Source organism: Lacerta agilis, chromosome 1 (assembly GCF_009819535.1).
Source record: "Lacerta agilis isolate rLacAgi1 chromosome 1, rLacAgi1.pri, whole genome shotgun sequence".
NCBI classification, from domain to species: domain Eukaryota; kingdom Metazoa; phylum Chordata; class Lepidosauria; order Squamata; family Lacertidae; genus Lacerta; species Lacerta agilis.
Genome location: NC_046312.1, coordinates 96,769,024 through 96,795,178, shown reverse-complemented (window position 1 = coordinate 96,795,178; position 26,155 = coordinate 96,769,024). Strand labels below are relative to the sequence as shown.

The window sequence follows — 26,155 nt, the reverse complement described above, 5'->3', positions numbered from 1 at the left end:
TTCTGAAAGATTTATAGGCTAAATAATTTCAGTTTGGCTGGTCTACAAGAATATACAGCAGAGCAGTAAATAGCAAAGAATTTATGTAAACCTTAGTTACTTTTGATGAAAAGTTCATTTCTATAGCCATATATCTATATGCACAATTGGTAAATTGTTATCTCTATATGCACTGTCCCATGTGAAAAAGCTCTCAGAAAGAACCTGGGACTGAATTGGAACAGCAGAATCAGTGCCACATCCTTGATGGTCAGGGCAGAAGATGGAGTACATGTTTTTCCTTTTCGCTGCACCAGCTCCAGGATGGTGCAACAGAGTGGTCAAAATTTGGTCTCACCTGTCAATGGGTCAACAGAGGATCTCCCTTGGTCAGTGTTGCTCCACTCTCACCCTTCAAATGCCCTTTATCTGAGCCTTGCAAAAACTGCTGCTGGCAGCAACACTACCAGCAGTAGCTCCCAAACAGCCTACACCACCCAAACAGCATGGGGGTGGATTTTGTGTGCCCCCTTCACTATTGGAGCATGACAGAGCCAAGCAAAGTCAGGCAGAAGAACATCTCTCCCTAATCCCAATCCTCTTCAGAGGCACAGAGAAAAGTAAAGACTGTTTCCCTGTGGTCTACGGATGTAACTCAGCTACAGGCTTGCGCTTAACACAGCTTCCTTAGTGGTTTGGGGCTTTTGCTACATTGAAAAACAATGGCAAGTCTTCTGAATCATCTTTGTGCTGCCTTCTAGAAATCCATTTCCAGACTCAGCAAAGCAAAATAAATACTAAAATCAGGCCATCTTGATGAAATAAATAAATAAACAATAAACAAGCAGCTTGCCATATAACCCCAGGTTTTTTTGTGTTTTTGTTTTTACAAGTGTACCAGTGCTGTTTGGTTTTCTAGACATGCTGCAAACCACCCTCTTTGCTCAGGGTAAAAGTGAAAAAGAAGCTCATTAGGGATAATTCTGCAGCTTAGTTATAAAGCTGCATGTTTACTATGCTGCCCTAATTTTCAGCCTCTACTTTACAGTCTCAGCTGATTGATAATTAAGGCCCGAAATGTAGGGTTGTTCAAAAATTATCTGCTGTGTTACTTAAAAAAAGGCAAGTATTCTGGCTAGGTGAGTCTCCACTCCCCAACTCCTCCCCATTTCTTTTTATAACACAAAGGTATTCATTATATTTTTTTCTGGGAGCAGCTGCCAATCATGACAGATGTACCAACATAACATAGTCTGCTGCTGTTCCCTGAAGAAATATCCAAAGCCTAACTTGTGTTATTTATTTTCCCATACAAGATGCTAATAACTAGGTACTGAACTGTTTAGCATAAATAAAGTAACCCATGTTTAATAGATGTGGTATTCCACCCTGGGTTTTAGGATTGTAAACAACTTCAGGCTCATATGGTACTGCTTCATATTTATTTCTACCAAACAACAACAAACATTTATTCATAATGTTTGACCAAAGGTATGCTTGCAAACCTTAGAAAATAATTGTTTCTAGATTCGTCATACTGGTCAGCTGTACATTCCAGTCATTTAAAACACAGAGGGTTGGGTCCTGGCTTCATTGTCAACAAACAAAAAGGCTCTTTCAGCCACAGAATGCTTTTGACCCAGCAGAAGGATTCCATTACCAAACTTAAAACCATGGAGAGACCTGGTCTGAATAGAGACATTGGATTCTTATCTCATTATACATGACAAAGCTATCTTTAGCCGTCTCACCCTTTGCTTTTTCCTGCAAGACCAATTGCAGTTGTTAACAGTCATCAACAGGTTTACCACACCTATCAGCCAATCACCCATTCCCACCAACCTTCTGAGTAATACCCCTCCCCACCCTCTCACTATATATAGGGGTCTGGTGACTTCTGTTTCAGTGTATCTGAAGAAATGTGCATGCACACGAAAGCTCATACCAAGAACAAACTTAGTTGGTCTCTAAGGTGCGACTGGAAGGAATTTTTTTTGTTTTTGTTTTGTCCATGGGCAGAGACAGAGGAAGGTGACATTTGCAAACAACCTGCTCCCTGAAACCCCAAAATCCCTCCCACCTTGTTCCAACAGAACAGAGTGGGAAGTTCGTGTGTGTGTGTGTGTGTGTGTTACAGAAAGAGGTTTTTCCCTAGCCAACATTAGAACCATTAGAGTAGGACCACTCGGGTTAATTGACAGGACTAACTTAGGGCCATTAACTTCTACAGGTTTACTCTGAGTAGGACTTAGTTGGAGCTGACCCGTTATCGGGATAGGTGAAAAGTTCAGTTCAGCTTCGACCTTTATGCATGCCTACCTAACCTGTACTTTCCAAAACATCAGGTGAAATGAAATATAGCAATCCTTTGAAATATTCCCTTCTCTGAATTTTGTGGTGGTTTTCTGACCCCCCCCCCCCTTTTTTTGCAAAAATGCATATATTTGCTGAAAATGTGGATTAAAATACTCATATCAGTGAAAGCATGCATACAAAAAAGCATTGTATCTGGGAACATAGCTTGGAAAAATGTGTGTGTTAGGTAACGTTGCATTATATTGTAGAGAAATGTACTGTAAAATGCTTAAGATTATAATTTTGAAAGTTGCAACCTCGTGTGGAGATGTGACGAGGACTGGAAAAATGAGAAACTGAGAAACTGAAATAAACAAAAAGTGACAGATTGGTCCATTCCTTACTAGTATAGGGTGAGAGGACTGTCATTCTGGTGTGCTCTGAATTATGTGTGGTATTCAACTAAGTTTTACTAAAAGCAGATCCAATCAAATTAATGGATCTAACTTAATTATGCTCATTAATTTTAATGGGTCTACTCTGAGTAAAACGTAGTTGGCTACCACCCAGTGGTTTTAGTACTCCTGGATTTTGGCATGACTATATGTAAAGATTCAAAATAGCTTTAGTAAATAAAACATGGGCAGGTAATAAAAACAAGTGTCCTGCTTTTCTAGTGTTTTGCAGAAGCACACGAATACAGTCACAATTCTCTGTAGAGTTCAAGTAAAGCCAACAGTTAGTTTGACAGGAACAGTAATCTGCCTTTACTCATTCATTTATTAATAACTAGGGTCATGGCAAAAGACTGAACTGAGAGACATGGAAACATTGTTTTCTTACCTTTTTTAATACTTAAATTTAACCCTCAAGACACTAATATATCGGCTTGGAGTATATGGGGTGGAGTTGAAGCTCACTTGAAGGCCCATTGAATTAAGTAGAAATTCATTTGCGTAATTGCATGCAATGAACTGCAAAATTGGGGTGTCTGCTTGTATTATTTCCCTGCCGCTGTAGTTAGTGGCTTCATCTTCCCCTGCCCCTGCCAGATGAATTGCTTAGCCATGGATTGTTTTTACTGCAGTTTAAATATATCATTAGGTACTTAAAGTATCAATCTGTTACTGAAATAAATATCTCTTGCAGCTAATAAAATGCTCAACCAACTCAGAAACAATTGATATGCCACAAGGGCACCTACTGTACAAGATATTCCAAGTCTAAGAAATTGTAAACACACTTACCTGGGTATGATTCAGTGTAAGTAAACATGGATAGGTTTTGCACTCTCAGGCTGAAATCATATGCAAAGTTACATGAAAATGTGCCCTATTGAACCAACAGGGACTTACATCTGAATAAATAGGTAGTGGATTATTATGCTGCAATTCTTTGTTTACTTTCTTTGGAGCTATTCACATTCAATTATATGAGCCTTATTTCTGAGCAAATATACATAGAATATGGTACATAATCAATAAATGTTATCTATAATAGCTGACAATATCTAGATATATGCTTCTTAGGTATTTGCTTTTATTTGTAATATCAAGGGCTTTGCCATACCAAGTGATTATCCCTTTCATGATGCTAGGTTACCTGAAAACCTTTGCCCCTTTATTTAAAGGTCACTTGCCAGTGACACTTCTGCTGTAGGTGTATTCGGCAACATGTCAGTAATTGCGAATTTGAGGCAAATTTATACTGGGCCATTTGCTCAATATACCATTGTGTTACTCGCTTTCTGATGCTCCCCCAGTCTGCCCGCATTATGCCTCCACACAGCCAGTTCAAATTTTAGAGGAGGAGGAGTAACATGTTAGTTGTAAAGTTTTCAAACCCTCCCACACACAGGAAAAAAGAGGAATTATTTAGGGGTTGTGAGGTTTTCCAGCCTTGTCCAGTTCCCATCCAACCCCACCTTTTGCCTTAAATGAATGGTTGGCATCCTGTGTCAGACTGTTTTCTCTCCTGAACTCCCATTATTTGCCAACATGTCTAGTTGCAAGAGGCACTCACTCAATTACTGCCCAATCCCCCCCTTCCCAAGCTGGATTGAAGTTGTGCTATGCCACCACTGTGGCACTTTTAATGTTTTTATATATTCAAGGGATGGCAGAGGGACGGTTGCCCCGGGTGGAAAATTGTTAGGGACACAACATTTCAACACCCAATGCTGCCTCAATACAGCTGTACACTTCTGTCGCTGGGCTCCGTTGAAAACAGCTTCTCCATGCAAACCAGGAAGTGACCTCTCCAGACCACAGAACAACTCTTCTTTTATCTCTGTGGCTGCAGTCTCCTGGGTGATGCAGATGCCGTTAGGGAGTCGAATGCACATACATACTCCATCCTTTTCCCTTCCTCCCACCCACCCACCTACGTGCAGCCCCCAGCACTGGCAACACACACTACACCACTGCAGTGCTGTGATTGCTCTGCTAAACCTTCACTGGTTTCTCACCAACCCACCTGCACAAGGTTTGCGCCCTAATACTGCAATCTGTGCCATCTAGTGACACACTTTGATCTTCAGCTGGTAGTGAGAGAGATGCACGGTTCATCTGTTCAAGGGGCTTTAAAAATATTTCTTACTTTGCATGTTGAAGGACCGAGCCTTTTCCCTGGAAACCAATGCCTTGACAAAGTCCTGGTGAGCCTTGCTACAACTGTATCTCCATAAGTTCTAAATAGGCATAGAAGTAAGGCAATGTATAAAGGTTGGAACAAAAAAAAGAAACAATATTTGGAATTAATGTGCAGTTTACAGGCAAAGGAGATATGATGACTTGGGAAGGGCCAACTATTTGCTGGGTAAATATTTTAGACGTGCTTGTTTAAGGCATTGGAGGGTAAGGAGAGATGCTATGGCTGTAGAAAGCAATGTATAATTTTTAGAATGAGAAGCTAAATAGCAACTGTAGGCTTATTCTGGCCATCTGGCAGCTACCATATCTTTCTGAAAGCTTGTATGTTCCTTATAATAAAACACTGGCGTTTACAACATTTCCCATAAACGATCTTGACACATTCTTGGGTTTCATGTTTTAAAACACAGCAACATTTCATCTGAATACATTTTAGAGTCTTGATGCTTCACAGTGAAATTTCACTCTAATATGGGGGCAGATGTTCTTAATATCTGTCATAAATTCAGCTGAATACACTCTACGTTATGATTAACTGAAAAATCTTTTAACTGCTAGGAATATGAGTACATGAAAGAGATGGATTGCTTTCAATAAAGTGAGTGTTTGTGCTTGTAAAACTGTGCAGTTTCTATTTCCATCCCTTGACAGTTGACTTTATTCTAAATTATTCTTTCCCAGCGGAATCTAAGTGTGTTTTGATTAAATCACTGTATAAACAATATACAACACTTGTTCAAATATACATAGAACTGTGGGCTGTGTGTGTGTGTGTGGAATCCCTCCTTTCTCAAAATAAAATACTCTCTTAATGTTATTCCAGTGTATTATGCTAGCAGATTTTAGCACATTTTGCTCACTGTCTATAGCATTTGCATTAAACAGGGAGCATTAATATGAAGCAATAGGAAATTATAAAGCATGTGCATGCCTTGCTGGCCACATGGATGATTGGTTATAAGTTATGAGAATGAGACGGGCAACGGAGCTGAAACAGAACTGAATGGAACTGACATGCTCATGATTCCCTACTTGCAAATGACAGCTCTTCTCAGCCAAACAGAGGATGCTCTTTCCTCATGTTGAGCCGTCATTAATTTGGGGCTAGCAAGCCTGTAGGATCCTTGGGTGCACCTGACAACTTCACAGAGTGTGAGTCCCAATTCAATGGACAAGCCTGAGTGGGGCGCTCCCAGACTTGAATTGGGGTTCACTTGCCTCAGAGAGAGAAGACACTGAATTTCAAGAGTCTCCTTAAACACTCAACCCATCTATATTTCTGGGCTCTTTGGTATAATGTGGAGAAATTTCTCAAAATTTGAAATATTCTTAAGAATATCAAATTGTTGCTTCATGGTGCTTACACTATCTGGAACACTGAACTCAGTGGACAAGAGTATGCAGTATATTGCCCATTATTATATGAAGATCAATTAGTTTATTTATTTAATACGCTTCCCTAGAGAAGTCCAGGGTGGCAAACATATCTGCGTTAAAACAGCGCAATTAAAAATAAAACTAATTTTAAAAATTAAACACAGTTTGAAACATCTGAAACATTCTAAAGCAACAAGTGCAGTAAAATATTAAACTAATTTAAAAGAAGGTGCAACAAGATCTTGGGTCCTCTGAAACAGAATTTTTCAGCAGGCCTCTAAGACGGCATAGTGAAGGTGCCTGCCTAATGCGAATAGGCAGGGCATTGCAGAGCAAGGTGTTGCCACACTAAAGGAATGATAGGTGTTCTGTGGCACTTGCAGTAAATTGGTGGCAAGGTGTTATGGGCTATATATATATGAATAGTAACACCTTGCCATGACCCAGTAGCAAACTGGCAGCCATTGCAGATCACTGAGCACAGGTATAATGTGCTGGCACACTCTATTACTCCTGTCAGCTATTGTGTTGCAGTGTTGTCCACTACCTGTAGTTTCCAGACTAAGTAGAAGGGAAGTCCCAAATACCTTTTAGCAAATAGATATTCAGGGCTGTCTTAAGCATATGCAGTGCTGGGGTGCAAAGATCCACCCAGCGCCCCCCCCCCAGTTTCCCAGGGATGCAGGAGGGCAGAGCCAGCTAGCCGCCTCAGCATCTCACTGGCTCAGTCACCCCTGAACTGATGGCGCACAGCTGCCTGCAGAAGAGCCCGCCGCAGCTCTCCTATTGATGGGTGGGCTCTTCCCCGAACTTAACTCTCAGGCCCCAGACTCTCGGCCTGGCGCCCCTGAGAGCCCGGCGCCCGGGTGCCCCACACCCCTAGCACCTATGGGTAAAACGGCCCTGTAGATAATGCAGTGCAAAATTCCTTGTTGGCAGGTAATACTGTTCCTGTGACTTTTGACATATTTCTTAAAACTGCACACCTTTTGTTTCTATAGTACCTCACACCGAAGGTTTTATAATTCACTTTCTCCCAAAAGAGCTGGTTTCTTTTCCCTCACATCCTCAATTTTGTTGTGGGATGAAATATTGTTGGTGAAACAAGGGAGATGGGAGTCCTAGTAGTTTATTAAATTTAATCACTGAGTCCCAAGGAATTATTGCTTCTTGTTTTATTTAAAGGCTTCCCAGTTCCTATGAAGTGTGCTCAAGCAGATTTTGTGAGGCAGTTGAAAATGCTGCGAAATTCCCTTCCTTATGCATTAACAGAAAAAGCCAGAAAGCTGGGGGGAGCGGGGAACAGCTTCTACTTCTGCATTGTTAACTGGTATCTATAAAAGGTTATCTCAGTCAACTGAACAATCAAGTATGCCATTTCTATACAGTAATGTAAAGGATTCAGACACAAAGTATGTTGTTTGTGTTTAACAAAACAATTCTTCACAAATTAAGACTGATCTCATGTTTGCTTTCAATGTATTACAATACAGTATGTACTTTTGAAGAACCTGTACATAAGTCTCGTAAGCTTGGGTGTAGAACAGAATTTCCAATTGAAAGTTGTCTGCTGCTCTAACAGGATACTCCCAATTGATAAGAAGTGGAATAGAATTGTGGATCTGCTCTGTTCTGACTTGGTTGAGTAGCTGCTCTGCTCGGAACCTGGATATATCCTTTAGTCATTGAAGGTTTCTGAATGGAATTGGAGGCCCTCAATACAATTAATCCTGTTAAGGCTCCTAAAATTGCAAACAGCATATCAATACAAAAGAAGTATAGGGAGGGTTGTAGTCAAGGAAATCACTGCATGAGCAGAAGCCTTCTGCCTGTGCAACATAACTTCTTCCTTTCCTGCCCCTCTCCATTCCACCTCAGATCTGCTCTGGATGTTCCCCTCAACTCTCTGGAGTAAATTTCACGGGGGGAAAGAGAGGGAAGGGAAGTCCCATTGCAAGAGTGGCAATGATGTTGTTAGATGCCGTCTTATAAAAGTACCCTACTGACAGTCAATCAGAACACTATAAAAATATCCATCAATCACAATGGATAAGTGTTTGTGAGTGGCGTTTATATTCTCATTGCAGCTGCAACTCCGCATAGACAGATAGGAAAGAAATCAAGGCCCTCTGATCATTCCATCAGCAACAGAACAACCTCCCTTCTCCTCCCCCTGCGCACTGTTCAGCATGTTAAAGCCAAAAAGAAGTCACAATGTCTGTGATTTGTAAAGTTTTTCTTCTAGATGCAGTTTTTGCTTTTACATCGTAAAAAGGCACTTTATAACTGCTATAATGTTCAACTGTGAATTCTCACAGGTAAAATGGTTTTATATTATTTCTGTGCAGTACTTCATATGAGGAAATGATTTACACATTCTGTTTCAGTGAGATTTCATTTACATTTATGTGTTCTTCTAATCTAGAGGACAAAAGTGAATGAAATACACTGTGAAATAGGCAATTCTTTTTTTTAAAAGTATACATTACACTGCTGCATTAACAGTAAAAAAGCTTGAAAATTAGTGACAACACAGATTAAATAATGCAATATTTTGGTTCCCTCATCCCCTCTACTTTAAAAGTGATCCATAATTTGAAAGGATTTGAAAAAGGGGGGGAGCCTTCCCCTTTTTCTGCCAATGGGAGCTTATTGGACATAACTCTACTTAGGGCTGCTACCTCCAGAGAGGGGAGATCCTGTATCCAACTCTTGAATTCCTCAACTATAAGATGAGAACATTGTATAGGAAATACCAAAAGAATTAATAATTATGAAAACATACTTTCCTCAAACTTGTATTAAATGAGCTGGACATTCTGGTAGGGTGTTTCTTTGCTGTTGTTGTTTTTTGTTACTTCACATTTCTTCCCCCCCCCCCTTTTTAAACCCTCCAACTTTAATTCCAGTAAATATTTAAATTAATTATGCCTATTTTAATATGATATATATATTATTTACAATTATATCCCACTTTTTTTTCTCCAAGCAGCTCAGGGTATCATGCATGGTTCTTTCTCAACAACTCTGTGATGTCATTTAGGCTGAGAGGTAGTGACTGGCTTTAGAAACGCCCCCCCCCCGGATGGTCTTGATGGCCAAGTGGAGATTTGTACCCTGGTCTCTCAGGCCCTAGTCTGACACTCTAACCAATATACCACCCTGGCCCAATAGTTGAGGAAAATGTTGTATGGTCCTGTGAAATTCAGGGAACACTGTGCATTTACAAAAGATTTTGCCATTTGCTCGTTTCCTTTTAAAACAGAAAGAATAAAAATAACAGACAGTTATTGTATAGGATCTTCAATTTACATGCCTACTATTTTGCTGTCATCATAAACCTTGTACTTCTGTTACCTATACTCACTACATTTCTACTAAGATCAACACCTACATTTTTCTGCTGACATTTATTCAAGTTGGGTACGTAAATATCCGAACCATAAGTGGGGAAGTGTTACAATATTGCTGGTATTGGACATTTTAATTGTATGGGTAATTAACACCCTTTTGTTCACCTTACTATCATTTCTCTCAAGCTGAGGCACTTATTATCAGCCCATTCTTTAGCATGCACAGACATCAAATCATTACAACAATTGACACAAGGAAGCCTCAAAATGTGTGATGCTAATTAAGTTTAAAAGAAAAAAAAAACCTTTAAAATTACTAATAGGTTCCTTATAACTAATGAATGACAATTTACATGAGACAACATTCATTTCTTACTACAACAGGCATAAAACACTGCTTTTAGTGTGTTGTATTAAATCACCAGAAAAATCCATTAACAAAGCTTTTATGTCAGTCTCTTAGAATATAAAGAATACCAGCAGCTATTTAAGCATTCTGCAAGCTACAGAAGTCTTCGGCACATTTTCTTTGATTTTCAATTCAATTGCAGAGGTTCACAATTTAGTTCTTGAAATGGTTGGACAATGTGCTCTGAAGAATTCTTTCTTGTGCAATTGGTAGGGGCTGCTCAGTCTTCATGTGTGAACTGTAGGTTTCAGTTTACTTTTCTGGTTTTTCTTTTTCCTTAAGAAAAATGTGCAGACTAGCTTTGACGTAATTAACTATAATTCTGAAGATATTTTTCAACTAAAGATTAGAGGCATACTCTAATTTTGCAAGTAAGATTCCTAAAATAACGTACAGAAGGTATTAAGAATTCAAAAACCAAATTTAGTCAATAAGGCAATCTGCATCCTCTTGCAATTTCTTAATTGCTCCTTTCCAAATGCCAAACTATTTTCCCCCTAATGATGATACTGCTCAATGTTACTTATTAGCTAGCATCATCCACTGCAATGTGCATGTGGAATAATGGGATTTCTGAACTATATGCATTGTTTTTAGGGCAGATTCAGAGTGGAATACATTTTAAAAGTTTAGGAAGGCATTCATAGGTTAAGAGGGCAAATCAACTTTTAACACAGTTATCCAGTAAATTGAGGGGGGCAGAGCAGGGAAATGATTCCAAAGAAGAGGACCATTTAAAAACTGCTTAATGAGCATAGTTACCCATGACTGTAATGATTGCTTTATACCACTTCCTAATATTTGTAATGCAAATAATTGGTGTAAACCCAATGCTGGTCCTAGAATTGCCATTCATATTGACCTTAAAGCAAAATTTCAAGGAAGGAAGAAATGGAAATGTTTGGTTTGGGAAAAATATGAATTTCAAGCAAAGTTGAGACTAGTGAAATTTCTCAAGAGGGTGGGTTCTAGCTATCCTTGTTCCAATTCATTCATTCATCAACCTTTTATTGGCATCAAACAAACAAACATACAAAACAGAAGCGGATTAATACTTTCACAGTGGCACAGACTATGTTAGAAGAGAAAAGAGACAAGACTCCGCTATCCACGATCACATCTCTGGGACTCCTGATAACTCAGTGATTTTTTTGTCCAACAATGACCTGGCAGAGATTTGTAGCAACTTTCCTTGTTCCAATTGCATCTTAAAGAAACATGCATTCCTTCTTTTTGAAGTACTGCTATGGTTGTGTCCCTATATTCTTGCCAGATAATCCCCATAAATCTCATCACCTTGGCACTTCACTGCATCTAATGAAGGTTGCTCTCAAAGCCTGCATATCGCAATCGGTTGGCCCCAACGGCAAGTCAGCCTGGTCATAGCTCTAGTTCTAAGCTGGGGTGTGTGTGTTTGTGTGTGTGTTTTACAGAAAATAATGCTTTTAACTTAAGACAACAATGTACAATTGTTGCAGTGTGGGGTCTTTCTGTTCAATGTCCTTTCAGTGTCAATAGTCCATTACATTTTCCTCCCCCTGGTTTTTCATCCCTCCCTCCTAAACAGATAGTCTGCATTATTCTCTCCAGTGAGCAGACTCTGGGCTTGGGGAGGGAGAATGGGGTTCCCCAGAGTTCCCCCCTAAAGATGATTCTTACTTATACAAGCCTTAAGGTCCTCCTAAGCCTGCTGATACCTTTCTTTTAATTGTAGATGGTACCATTTTGGCTATGTAAGGACTGACAGAGTTTTGAAATTGCTATTGGTGTATGCCTCCATAAATATTTTTGATGCTTCTCATTGGTTTGGGACATTTAACTGCAACATGCTGTGGGGGGACACTTGCACTGCCTAATCATTCATGTGTTATTTCCGTTTGCCTTTCTTTATGTTCCCCAGTAATAAAAAGCTATCAGCTCCATAGCTTCAAAAAGGAGGAAAACCCCACAGGGACCAAAATTTTCCACAAAGTTAAAACCTATCAGTGTAGTTACAGCAGTTAGAGCAAATCATTCAAGCAATTCCAACTTCACCAAGGATCCATTACAAGAGAAAATGTTATTCACAATGGGAGAAAGATTTTTTTTTAATGGAAGTAATGCAAACTGAGGCTGAAAACAAGTTGAACAAATGTCTGTTATTTTCTCACTAATATCAGGTGAGCGGGAAGTGGAAATGATGGTTTGGAAAATTACATGCAGAATGCAGGGCTAAGAGAGAGAAAAGAGACATAACCAAATTGAAGAATGTTGGTGCTTGTTGGAGATTGCCTACAACAGCCTGCATTAAAAGCTCTTCTCACATCTTAGAAATTTAAGCTGGGTTATTTATTTTCAAGCCCCTGAGGCGCTGATCCTATGCACACTTACCAGGGAGTAAGTCTTATTGAAATCAGTGAGCTGATTCCAAATAAGTATGCAACAACAACAACAATCTTTATTATGGTCCAGAGACCCAGCAATTCATTATAAAACAGTACACAGTTTCGACAGCCCGCCTTCAGGTTACATAAGCATTATGTACAGACTTAGGAATAGAGATCATTGGTTCTTGCCACCACCAATAGAAACTTCGCCACTGCTAATATTCTATCATTTGTCCGGTCTTCCAATAGGAACCTGACATAGTAAGCCTCTGATTTTCCTGGCAAAGGTCTTAACAGGGGTAATATCAGTTCAGCCCTGGCTTGCTCGAATTTCATGCAGTGCAGCAAAATATGCTTTACAGAGTCAATGACTTGGGAACACGAGCACAGTCTATCCTGGTAAGGAACTCCTCTCAATCTGCCATCCAACACTGCAGAAGGGAAGACGTTAAGTCTGGCTTTTGTGAATAGCCTTCGGTAATTAGGGACTGTCAGATTTTTAATATAAGCTGTCAACCTAAAGGCATGCCCATACTGCATTCCCACTGCCAGCGGACTACAGACTGTGTGTGAGCGACACCACTCTTTGCTTTAGAGTCTTTAGGGCACCTCCATAACCCAGACAATAGAGTTGGGGGGGGCAGGCCAATAGAAGTGGCTTTTCTAGCCATGGTTTTCCGCCAGTTTCTGACAAACTCCTCATTGTTCAGATGTTTATACAGACCCTCCCCTAGCTCAAACACTGCAATCTTGAGCCAATGTTTTAGTGCAGCCCACCATGCCTTAGTTGTAACTGGGCATTCACCAGCTTCTAACAAAAGTATAGAGTTGGGGACACAGTTGGGTACCTGAAGCAAAGATCATAAGAATTTTGCTTGAAATCCATCTAGCATAGGCAGGTCCCCAATATGCCAGACATTTGCGGCGTACAGGAGTTGGGGAGCTGATTTTGCGTTGAAAACCCTTAAGGTTGCTGGTACATACTCGCTGCCCTTTGTGAAACAGAATCTGCTTATGGCTAGCTTTGTGATCTCTGCCTTTTGAAGTGAAGTTTGCCAATGGTAATCTCCAGGATCTTGTATGGTGGAATGTAAGCCCTAGATAGCTGGAATACTTAACCTGTTCAAGCACCCAGTTTAAGTATGCAAAATATTGGTTTCACCTTTCTCACTTTCATTAGACAATGACTGGAAGAAAACCATCGCATGAGAGAATCAATCAGCAACTATGGGTGCATTAATATCTCCAATAAGTCTGTGTTATGCACTCAGAAACTGAATGTGGTTGGACTTGATCATTAAGTTGCACAAATAAGCTGCAGGCACAGTAGGAGGACACAGTCCATTCATTTAGATCTTATTGTGTCACTACTGTACAATAATCAGGCCTAGATGCACATTTACTGTTTTCAAGCCATTAAGTCTCTGATGCCAATACAACCACACTTCTCAAGTTAATTTGAACGGGTCATTTATGTGGAAGTCTGGAACAGCTTAATTGTACTGCAACACTTTAAGCACAAGCCAGAATGAATGGCATCCTGTTGATGGAAACTAGAAGCTCTCACTTGCAGTGAAATGTACCAAAACAAAACTAAAAGCCAAAACAGTTTCTTCTTTCTGAGAGTGTATGTATACGGCGGTTTCATTGTTTTGTTGCAAAGAGACCAATTTACTTTGAGCTCGTCCTGGGGTGCTGTAAACTGGAGGTGCTCCAATGACTTGAACAAAGCTAAAATGATTTAATGAAGCCAAGGTCTAGTTCTGTAACTTTTATATTTACAGCTTTGCAGGTAATACTTGCTGTCATCTATTGCTTTTCATAGTGCTCTCTCTTTTGTTGTTGTTTGTTGAGACCGATGCTCATTGTCTAGGATCCTTCAGTCAGCTGCAATGCAAATACAATACAGATATTCTTGTTTTATTTAAAGGGACTAAACAATGTATACATCATACTGAGATGCTCCCAAACTCAGTTAAACGGTAATATCATTGTAAACAGCAGCACATAGCAAAGAACTATGCAAAAGGGATTGCATATGAATGGGACTTTCAATATGTTTAGACTTAGACACCATGATTCTGTATGCATTATGTAGTTGAGATTGCTGCATTAACTAGATGACCCTTGGGGTCCCTTTCAACTCTACAGTTCTATGATTCTAGAAACAGAATGCTGATATATTTGTTATCACTTGCTATCAACTTGCTTATGCCCCCCCAATACTTGAGTGTTTACTGTCTTTTTTCTTTCTTTCTCCCAAAATTTCTACATTGTACAAACAGTTAAGATTTCCATGTTTACTCAGTTTTAAGCCTCACCAAAGCTATCTTCAGACATTCAGTCTGAATGCATGAATGGGCAAATGGGAATGTGCAGGAGGATGTATGATTGATACTAGTCTGAAAGGGGCTGCCATAGTTCACACAGAGCCCTGTGGGTGAGTAAGGCAGCCCTTTTCAGACTAAGGACAATGGGCATGGCTGGGGAGTGTGTCCCAGACTTTAGCTTCAGTCCTTTAATTTGCTGTGTACAGTGCATGACAATTAGGCTTGCACCCCTTTGAATTCCCCTTCCACTGCCTGTTTATGGGTTTAAATTCAATTGCCCAAATACTATATTCTTCAGGAGTACAACATTACCATTTCAACCTATGCTTATAAAACATAGTTCTAATGGCAGTTGTATGGATTGCTCTTTCTAGCTTAAATAACTTAATTACAGTCATTAATCAACTTCATCAGATAATACTGCAGAGAGTCCATAGGTGCTTGCTTTATGAAAACCACTGCAGAGAAACCTGTTTTGCTTCCAAGTATCACGGATATTATGACAAGCATCTGAAGACTTGTGATAGGTGAGGTCCTGGCTGGCCTTTTGGGGAACTACAAAGATCCAAGGTCAATGGGAGGAGAGCTCCTATCTCACCCAGAAGGACTCCCATCTCTGAGGTCACTACACGGTCACCCTGCCACCCTCCAGCTGCTCTTAATAAATGGCTGAGGGTAGGGAAGGCAGCCGATTCATATTGTGATCAGATTAAAGGTAAAGGGACCCCTGACCATCAGGTCCAGTCATGTCCAACTCTGGGGCTGCGGCACTCATCTCGCTCTATAGGCTGAGGGAGCTGGCGTTTGTCCGCAGACAGCTTCCGGGTCATGTGGCCAGCATGACAAAGCCGCTTCTGGCGAACCAGAGCAGTGCACGGAAACGCCGTTTACCTTCCCGCTGGAGCGGTCCCTATTTATCTACTTGCACTTTGACGTGCTTTCGAACTGCTAGGTGGGCAGGAGCAGGGACCGAGCAACGGGAGCTCACCCCGTGGCAGGGATTCGAACCACTGACCTTCTGATCAACAAGCCCTAGACTCTGTGGTTTAACCCACAGTGCCACCTGGGTCAGATTAATTATTTGCAAATTCATTTTTAAAATAAAACATTTGAATGTAAAGGGATAGTGTGGTACACTCATGTTGGGTGGGTGTACGTTGGAGATCCATGTTCACTACGACGTTAAAGTTCTTGGACAAGTCAGTACCTCACAATATTAAGCTAAGCACATGTGGATACCGTAAATGGATTTAGAATTGTGATATTGATGAAACAGGGATTTTAAATTGTTTTCTTTACAGAAAGCTGTAGGTAACATTACTAGAGTGTTCCCTCTCTTTTTCTCTCTTTGTCTCAGGGCTGGATAAGACAATCCTTTATCCAATTGGCCCCCTTGAGCATGGTAGGAGTGACAAGACACAGTGCCTCCCAATTCACCTGACACACTTCCCCCCATCCCTCACATTACCAAATTATACATGTGAGCTACACATATGAACAGTCCAACATGTGTAGACAGACTTAACATGATTGATTTTTCAGATAACATCCAGGAAGCAACCAAAAATCCAGGAAGCAACTCAAAAACTCTTTCTCTTAATTATGGGATGATCATTTGAAAAATGATGCCTGCTCCATGTCGCGCAGAGATAAATTAATCATACAGTCTTCTTCATAAACAGAATAAAACTTTTACTTGAGAAAATAAAGTTGTTCATAAACAGCATTGTTAAAGAGCATACACAGAGTGCTCATAGTAGCTATATAACTATTCACAGAGGCACAGTCTTAGTTCCTTATTAACTGGAGACCTGGAGCCACTCTGTCCACAACACAAACACATACACTGAGCCAGACAGACAGAAACTGAGTCCCACAGAGAGGCTGGCTGATTTTATAGGGAGAATGAGTCATCACTCAAGATGAGTCATGAGTTAGTGACTTAGCAGTTTGCTGTTAACAGTTACCGGTAACAGGCTTAGGCTTGAATGATTGTGTAGGCTTTGTAGGCCTTGCCTTACTTCTGCTCTCAAAAACCTTTGTCTCATGACACTCCAAACTTCCACATGATAGTGGTTACTTTCTGTATGCCAATGTACCAACACAAACAGGCAAAAACTTGCATTAAGAACCACTTTTATATACACTTCCACTGGGAGAGGGGATAATTATAGAAAAGCAAAGAATGTGAGCCCTCGAAAGAATGATTCATCTGTATTTCTTTATTTTAAAAAACCAATTTAAAATCTGAGACGATTTATATCAAACTGTCTTTCCCTGATACATGGTATCCTCAAATGCATTATGTATTATTGAATTATGTTGTATGGTCATATATGAGATCATTTTGAGAGAGAACATAATTTCCGTCTTCTCATTGTAATGTGACTGTTCCAGTAGCAGAAGGATGTGGTTTTATTGAGGAAGAACAGAAGAGATATGTAGGGACAAAAACAACACTGAAATTTTTTAAGTAGTATTTTTTCTGATTGCTTTAAAACTTTGACTCCATTCCATTGTTGTACAGACCTTTTTTTGTAATACTACTAAGATCACATCTTACATGCGGGTTATATTCCAGGGGGTAGCATGTAATGCCGAAATTGCTTATAATCAGAACGAGCCCCTGAAAGCACCCTCACATGAGCAGTCTTGCCTTTAGTAGCCAGTGAGCCTAAGTGAGACCTTTGCAGAACCCAGTAAGAAAGGTTGTTGTTGTTGTTCAGTCGTTCAGTCGTGTCTGACTCTTTGTGACCCCATGGACCAGAGCACTCCAGGCACCCCTATCCTCCACTGCCTCCCGCAGTTTGGCCAAACTCATGCTAGTAGCTTCGAGAACACTGTCCAACCATCTCATCCTCTGTCGTCCCCTTCTCCTTGTGCCCTCCATCTTTCCCAACATCAGGGTCTTTTCTAGGGAGTCTTCTCTTCTCATGAGGTGGCCAAAGTACTGGAGCCTCAACTTCAGGATCTGTCCTTCTAGTGAGCACTCAGGGCTGATTTCTTTGAGAATGGATAGGTTTGATCTTCTTGCAGTCCATGGGACTCTCAAGAACGGTAGAGAGCTTAAAAGCTCTTTCCACAGTACTTCTTGCTGAGAGTCTGTATTCCCATTCCATTCCCTAGGGGTGGGGGAATGCTTCACACTGAGGAGAAGTGTCCTGAGGGTGGAGAGTGCCAAACCTTTCTCTGCTGCCCTAACTTCCCTGTGCCCTAAGGTGAGTTCCTGCTTAACCTTGGGCAGAATGTTGAGGTAGCAAAGGCAGCTTTCATCTTTCTTTGCAGCCTGTCCCCTTTATTGAATGCTAAAGTCATTCCTCTCTCACACACACAAAGGATGCAATTATCTGAGCTTAGCTGTGGCCTTTCACACATCTGCCTTTCACATGTAGTCTGATCCTATACATCAGTGATGGCCAAACCTGGCCCTCCAGCTGTTTTTGGACTACAACTCCCATCATCCCTAGGTAACAGGACCAGTGGTCAGGGATGATGGGAACTGTAATCCAAAAACAGCTGTAGGGCCGAGTTTGGCCATCACTGCTATACATGTTTTCTGAGAACTAAGTCCCACGATATTCTGATGACTTTATGCATTACCAAGCTGTCATGAACAGGGATGCAGCTCTAGGGTGCCACGAATCTTCCGTCACTGTGCACGAACTCTTAAATTCCAGTTCTCTTCTACCTGCTAGTGTCACTCACATTATGGCAGCCTAGTCACTATGAGTCTCCTAACCCCATGCCCCTCCCCATGCCCCTCTGCATAGCTGCATGATTGCACATAATGGCAAACCTAAGGCATGCAAAGCTCATTTTAAATTTAGAGCAAATTTTTATAATTATATTTTTGCAGCTGTGTTTACCTACTCTGCAAAACCCTACAAAACACATAAGGGGCCCAGCTCAGGGAAACTAGCTTCATTTTCTTAAATGTATGATGCCTAGGTTAACTAGGACTACAAGCTCTTATCCTGGCCACATGCAGAAAAGATAATCTTTAGCATGTCATAGTGTTGCTTAGGTCAGGATATTTTCTCCCAGTATCTTCTATATTGAGGAAAGAAATTATCAAGATTGACTGAGTGCATCCCTCTTCCAGCATCTGAGCACTGAAAACCCCTAGGACGAGGAGACCATGAATGAAGGGAGGGATGAACCAACCCGTTGCTTACAGGCTTTCTCACTCAATCCTAGCATAACTTTATTTTACAATATTACCTGGCCTTGAGAGAGCAATATGCCAAGAAAGAATATTAACTACATATACCCAGACCACTCAATGTCAGAATAATCACATTTGTATGTTAATCAGCCCTCTTAATCTATTGCTTATTTGTTTTTGTAAACAGAATAAAAAATTCCCCTTGGAAATGTAGTTTCATGATTAATATATATTTCTGGGAGTCTATTCATCTTCACTTCAAACCATCCCCTGTTCACAAACAAATAGGCTTTTGCAAGTAGTTGTGTGATCCCCTTCACCGGGGGGATAAGTCAGATAATATTTTAAAGATTTCAGAGTGTTCATGCTCTTTATAGGAGAGTCTGTATATTTTAGCAGAAGGAAGTATAAGAGCCAATTGACTTAGTACAGTGGAATGTAATCTTGTGGAAGACTGATGCAAATTATTTTGCTGTCAATAGAATAAAAGAACTATTCTGATTTTCAATGTAATGTGAAGAGGAACTAAACTCTTCCTCCTTTTATTCATCTTTGGCTGGCTCAGGGTGCTTCGAGATGGGTCTTTCTTGTGTGTTCAGTGCTCCTCATGCATACAATAACATTGTTGGCATAAAAATGCCAGGTTGTATTTCCCTCTGTTTAATCCAAATTTACCCTTTCTAGGGAAAACCCACTAGGACTGTGTACACATTACCATTTCATCTGGCTCCGGTGTGCTGCTACCATAGGTGCTTGAAGTTGTGTAAATGCAAATTTGTTAGTCTTCAAGGTGCCATAATGCACTTTGTTTTTGCTGCAACAGACTAACAGAGCTACCCTCTGGAAGTTGCTGATAAACAGTCCTTTGTTTAAATCGGAGATGTTGTGTGAACCACAATTGTGGATTTTGAGCTATGTTGGGGCCAGATGGGAAGCCCATGGGGACCAGAATGAGCTTTCAGGCTGCTAGTTAGATTTCCTGAATCTAGGACTTCAAACAAACTTAGCATTTAATGCAGCACTCATCAAACGTTTTGATGTGAGCCTCACCTATAAATTTAGTATTTTGAGACCCATCTGTGGCTTAACTTTACGTTTCCATCCCTACTTTCCCCTTCTACTTTGCCTGTCTACAACAGAAAATGCTACAATGTCACATCAATAGTTAACAAGTGTATAGTGGATGGGCATATACTGGCAGTATATATTCAAACAGGATTTAAGCAAGACATAGAGGGAGAAAGAGATCTTGAATTTTAAAGGGGCCACAGAACAGTAATGTTTCGCTGTTGGCTTGCTGAAACAGCCCCTGGAAATGGAGGAGGGCATTTAAAAAACCTCTCAATTGTGCAACACACCCAGAAATACAATGGCATACTCTCCAACTTTTCTCCAATGAAAATAGGGACATCCCATTCCATAATGATAATTTTACTATTTCTACCCCACACATCTTACCGGGTTGCCCCAGCCACTCTGGCCAGCTTCCAACATATATAAAACATAATAAAACATTAATTATTATTATTTATTTATTTATTAAAAATACCTTCCCTATACAGGATTGCCTTCAAATGGCTTGGGGGTCGGATAACTCATTACCCTCCAACATTTCTCCAATGAAAATAAGGACATCCTTAGGAAAAGTGTGACATTCCAGGATCAAATAAGAAACTAGGATAGCTTCTCTAAATCAGGGGCATCCCTGGACTTGTAGGGTCTGCGATGGGTCACACCAATGGGTTGTGCCCCACAATTACTAATTTAAGGCACATAATCTGATTAATTTACCAAGGCACGGTAATAATTAGTATTTTGGTGTTCTTGATGTTGCCACATGTCATAATGAATGCATTTTTGTTTAGGTTGTTTTACCCTTCTCTGCTACAAATGGTTAAGTCCTTGCCTCAGGTCTGCTAAATAACAGACTAGCAGGCTTGTGTTGTAATCATATTGAAAAATAAGAACTGAATAATATTTGAAAACAATCTGCACACTGTCCTTAACGTTGCTAAATATAATTTTCAGCATCCCTAATCTTTAGAGAAAAGTAAACCTGCCATAAAAATGATAAATTGCATAGTCTTCATTTTTTTTTAAAAAAATAATCCTCTTTAAACAGTTGATTTTCTTTTAATTATGTTAATCCTTATTAAGAGACTATAATTCTGCTGCTAATGCACAGAAAAGCTGCATAGTAGACAAATGCATAGAAAAGCTTGCAGCTAGCATTAAAGTGGAAATATTATGCAAATACATGACAGTAGGGTACTTTCTTTGCTTTACTAATCTTTATTTATTTGAACAGAATCAGACTGCATATTAATTAGGCTGTATCTATTCTTTTTTTTAGGTCCTGAAGAAACAGAATTCAAGTGTCCCCTGAATCATATTAAATGTATTGGCACCAACAGATGTATTCACTTGTCCCAACTCTGCAATGGCGTGTATGACTGCCCTGATGGATATGATGAAGGCGTACATTGTCGGGGTAAGTGAGTTCGATGATGGTTTGAAACATCCCACTTTCAGGGGTTTAGCGGTGATAGTGGTTGAGCTTGTTTATTATTTTTAACTTTTAGATTTACTCTTGTGGATACATCAAATGCAAGTTTCACCACTTTTATTCTTTAGCAGAACCTTTTAGCTTTCTAATAGCTTCATCGAACTTTAGCTTGATTGGGGCTGTTCTTTGCTTTCTTCCCCCTGTCTTGGAAGGAAATGTTGTAAAAAGTGGGCAGAGGGGCAGTGCGAAATTATTCCAATTCTGAAAGTTCCCTCCTCTCAGTTGTATCACTACCACTTATAAACTGTCCTTGTCGTCACACGCCATGACATATTGCCAGGATATGAATGGCTAGGGAACACCCCTTTTGTAGCCGCAGTTAAATAAAATGAGTGTACCCAACTTTGCCTTTCCAACATCATCTTCTCTGACTCGCCTCTGTGTGCTTGTCATCCATGCTACTTTTGGTATCTCCCCTTCATTCATCAACCCACTTCCATCTTCTCTAAACCCACTTAAGAGCATAGGAGCCAACTCCTAGATGCCAACGTCACTTTACCCCCTCATAAAACATTTGAAGCCCCCCCCCTCCCCAGTTGATGGGCATTCAAATGGTGTGCATGCATCACCTCTTATGATCAATTATGCAGGGTGGGGCTTACCTGCCCCAAATATTTAAGTTGGTACCCCTGCTTCAGAGCCAGACTAGATTCAATTTAGCAGTGGTTCCATATCCACCTTTGTATTCACTAATAATTCGTCTAGTTCCTACCTTTTGACCTACCCTGAGATGCATATTTAATGTATATACATATTCATCTGGCTTACCTTGAGCAAATGTTTGGTAGTAGTCATAATTGCAAAGCCATAGCAAGCTTACTATTGCTTCCACATTTAGGGATTTGATTGATGTGCGATATCAGATAATGCTTCGTGTTGGCATTCAAATGTTCACACACAAAGTATGTAAGGCTTTTAATGTTATTCTCTGCCGTACACAGTTTTGGTGGTCAAAGTGGGAAATGGTTCAGTAGACCAAATCATTTTGTATTTCTGAGAATTTGAATCTTTAATTAACTATTAAGAATGGCATTACGAAAACTTCAGCATTTTATGATATAAAGTGCTATTCAAACAGTTGTCAAAAGAAAAGAATTCATTTAATTTGCCATTTTTTAAAGTGCAATTTGTTTTAGCCCTCAACAAGAATTATGCTCCTGGGATCCCTTCCCCCGTATATGTTTGTTAAAACTGCTAAATGAGTGAATAAGCCTAATTAGTAACATTGCAAGGTTATAAATCAGCTCATTAAAATGGTAGCTGTTCTTATTTATGTACAAATACTGAAGCATCACAAGCCTTAGATCTATTTATTTTATTCTAATGTTTATAGATTGTGTTCTCTGCCAAAAGAGTGGCACTCAAAATCTGTAAAACTTGAATAAAAATACAGGGCTGTCACTCTATTGATTGCTTCCATTGTTAGGTACTTGGCAAATGCAATACAACTATTCTGATTTAAAGAAATCACATTTTTTTAAAGTGTGCAATTCGTTATGTAATATATATATTTCAGGACAAAATTCTGATATTGCTTTATGAATGCTGATTTCAAAGGAAATAAGTGTTCGTAAAATTTAAATAAAACGTTTAAAAGCCTAATTTATAAATTCAGAATGTATATCTGCAATCAGGGAGAATCACTATGTAGTGGCCCATGGAATGATGTTCTTGATTTGATTGCTTTCTTTTCTTTATTGTGGTCTTTATGGGTTTTCTTCTTCTTTTGTATCTGCAAAAGAAAATATAAATTATTAAAATATGGAGGCATTTCAAAAGCGAATATTCAGTGTAAAACATCAAAAGTTTGTTCCTTTGCAAAAGTTGTGCTGTTGCCCATTCCAAAAACCTTCAGGCTATAATTTATTATACCAGCCACAGTGCTGCCATTCCTCTACCCCAGGACTCAGCTGCACAGCTGCAAATAAAACATTTTAAGTGTGTTGTAAAGTGCAATATACAAATGTGACACTAGATGGCGATAGTGAGCTATGCCGAATTCAATATATTTTTCAAAGAGGTTTTTTTTAAAAAAAGTATTTTCACAGCATTTTTTAATATGTGTGTAGATTCCACCTCAGTGTCAGTAAAAGCTGTTTGCATTGTGCAGCTGCATGGAATAGGGGCTGCCCTCCACTTGTATTGCAACTGCATTGATGACTGTGTCTGGTGCTCTGCTGACCCTAACAAAAGAAGCTTAATACTGTAACCTGTTCTCAGCTGGCACAACATGTACAGTATGTGCATGAGAATATAGGATTAGGTCACCTAGCTTTGATGTTCTTTTTTCAGATTTAAAGCTTTCATTGCAAAATATTTGAACTACTTGGTAACTTGAGAGAAAGCACGGGTTAGTTGTTAATTTGGATTCACGTCTGAACAGCCCTCTATGGATGGCAACTTATGCTATTAGGATGCCATTTGTGGTTTCTTCTTGGGGAAACCGTGCAAAGTATGTTAGTATTATTTCAATTTATAGATGGAAATGAAGACTGAAATTTTGTAATGTAGTCTGGTACTGGTACTAAAGAAGTGCCATGCAAACCAAATTCAGATTCGCATGACTGCTTAATTGAAAACAGTGCTGATCAGTAATTCACAACTGATATGCCTAGCAGCGAATTTAATAAGGGGTACAGGAAGCTAAGAGCTCATTCAAGCGACAGATCATGGCTTTTGTTTGTCGCTTTAAAAGCTTAGAGTCATGCAGATAAATGCTACTGTAGGACCTAGGGAGTAGATGGATTAAAATCAAACACATGAAAAAGGGTATACATTAAAGGGATAGCTGTTGCCTTATTCTTACATCTTTTTGTTTTATGACATGAAATAATATATACATCAAACATGTATCTTCTTGCTCAGTTTGACACTGAATATCCTCTACAAGTATAAGCCCTAATTTGTTTTCAGATACCCCTCTACAGTGGTAGATTTGCTAGAAAATATCTGTGATAAGGACAAGCTTTGCTTGTGATGACTAAGAAACACAGAAACGATTTTAATCAAAGAGAGAATGTTGGTGGAATATTTTTTGCTTCCAAACTCAAGGCAACACCTTCTTCCAAGTATTGAAGGAGTCCCTTCTTGTTAACTGTCTTGTGCAGTGAACCTGACCTATATTGTTACACACCAATATCAATCTCTGCCAAGCGGTAGCAAGATGTAAGGGGAGTTCCGGACACTCACCCAGGGTTATGTTTCTTTTGGGAAATCAAGGCACAGCAGGGACTAGTGCCTTTAAGAAGTATGGTTCATTTTACACATATGTACACCTAAGGCCTAAAATGGAGGGGGTGCAGAACATTATACCCAAGAGCGTCCCTCATTGCTCCTCTCATAGTGTCAGCCCCCACCCCCCGGGTTCTCAGAGCATTGAGTTCTCCCTACTTCCTCTGTCTTGTTCCCAGAATGCCTTGCCAAAAAACCTCAGTGTAAAAGAACACCCTCTTTTCCTACAGTGACATCACACACCCATTACCCTGGCAACCTTCCCTTTTGTTGTATGATGCAGAATGTCAGTGTAATGACTGTGCTATCACTTGCCTTTGTTATTGGATGACACTTCTCGTAAGTCCAGCTCCTGAGGAAGCTGGCTTGATTTCAAACCCCACATTTACCAATTTCAGAAATTATGGGGAGAAGCTGGCACCCAGGACTTTTAGGGGATCATTGCCTCATACAAACCCATAACAATATGCTGTGGGAGTAAGTCAACTAACTTCTCAGAGCAGACCTATTAAAATTAGTGGTCTTAACTCATTCATTTCAATGAATGAAATGAATATTACCTAGCGAAGGTTCACCTAGTGCCATTGTTGTTGTTGTTACTACTACTTATATACCACAGGTCTATAAACACATATACCACAGGATAAAACACATTTAGGTGCCTGGAAAAACGTTCCTCTTTAACCAGGCCTCTGGCTGATTGACATCCAACACCCTTTTAAAATGTGTTGGGGAGTGTTATTGGGTTGTTTTTGTTTTTATTTGGATTATGTATTTTGTGTTTTTATATTATAATTTTATCTTGTGAACCACCCTAAGACCTGCGGGTGTAGGGAGGTTTACAGATTCCATAAATAAAGTGGTACCTTGGGTTACAAACTAAATTCATTCCTGAGGTCCATTCTTAACCCAAAACTCTTCTTAACCTGAGGCACGCTTTTGCTAATGGGGCCTCCCACTGCTGCCGCCGCCGCACAATTTCCATTCTCATTCTGGGGCAAAGTTTGTAACCCGGAGCAACTACTTCCAGGTTAGCGGAGTTTGTAATCCAAAGTGTTTGTAACCTAAAGTGTTTGTAACCCAAGGTACTGTTGTAAAATAAAACAAATGTGAGTAAACCTTAGCTGAATACCACCCCAATGATCTGATTACTTATTTTTAGGTTTCTTACACAAAGGACTGAATGTAACTACTCATTTCCATTAAATATAGGAAAGATGTCAAACTACTCAATCTGCAGCAGGAAGGGAAGGTGGGTGGGCGATGAGAATAAAATAAATACATAAAGAAAATAAACTGAATCCAATGTATTTCTGCAATTTGCTTGCAGAAACCTTGTTATAAAAGTTTAAATAAGCATTCTTGTAACTTATGTACCTTTTAAAAATGCAGGTCTTTTGTCTTGTGGGAGATGGAGGGGATTTGATTAATTT

The 26,155-nt window shown here is 39.8% G+C and overlaps 1 protein-coding gene across 1 annotated transcript in view; it reads left to right on the top strand.

Moving 5' to 3' along the window:
* LRP1B (LDL receptor related protein 1B) overlaps positions 1–26,155 on the top strand; it is a 754,577-nt gene that overhangs the window by 313,573 nt on the left and 414,849 nt on the right. The window contains 1 exon segment of the mRNA XM_033164188.1: positions 21,279–21,416. Coding sequence (XP_033020079.1) covers positions 21,279–21,416 — 138 coding nt within the window.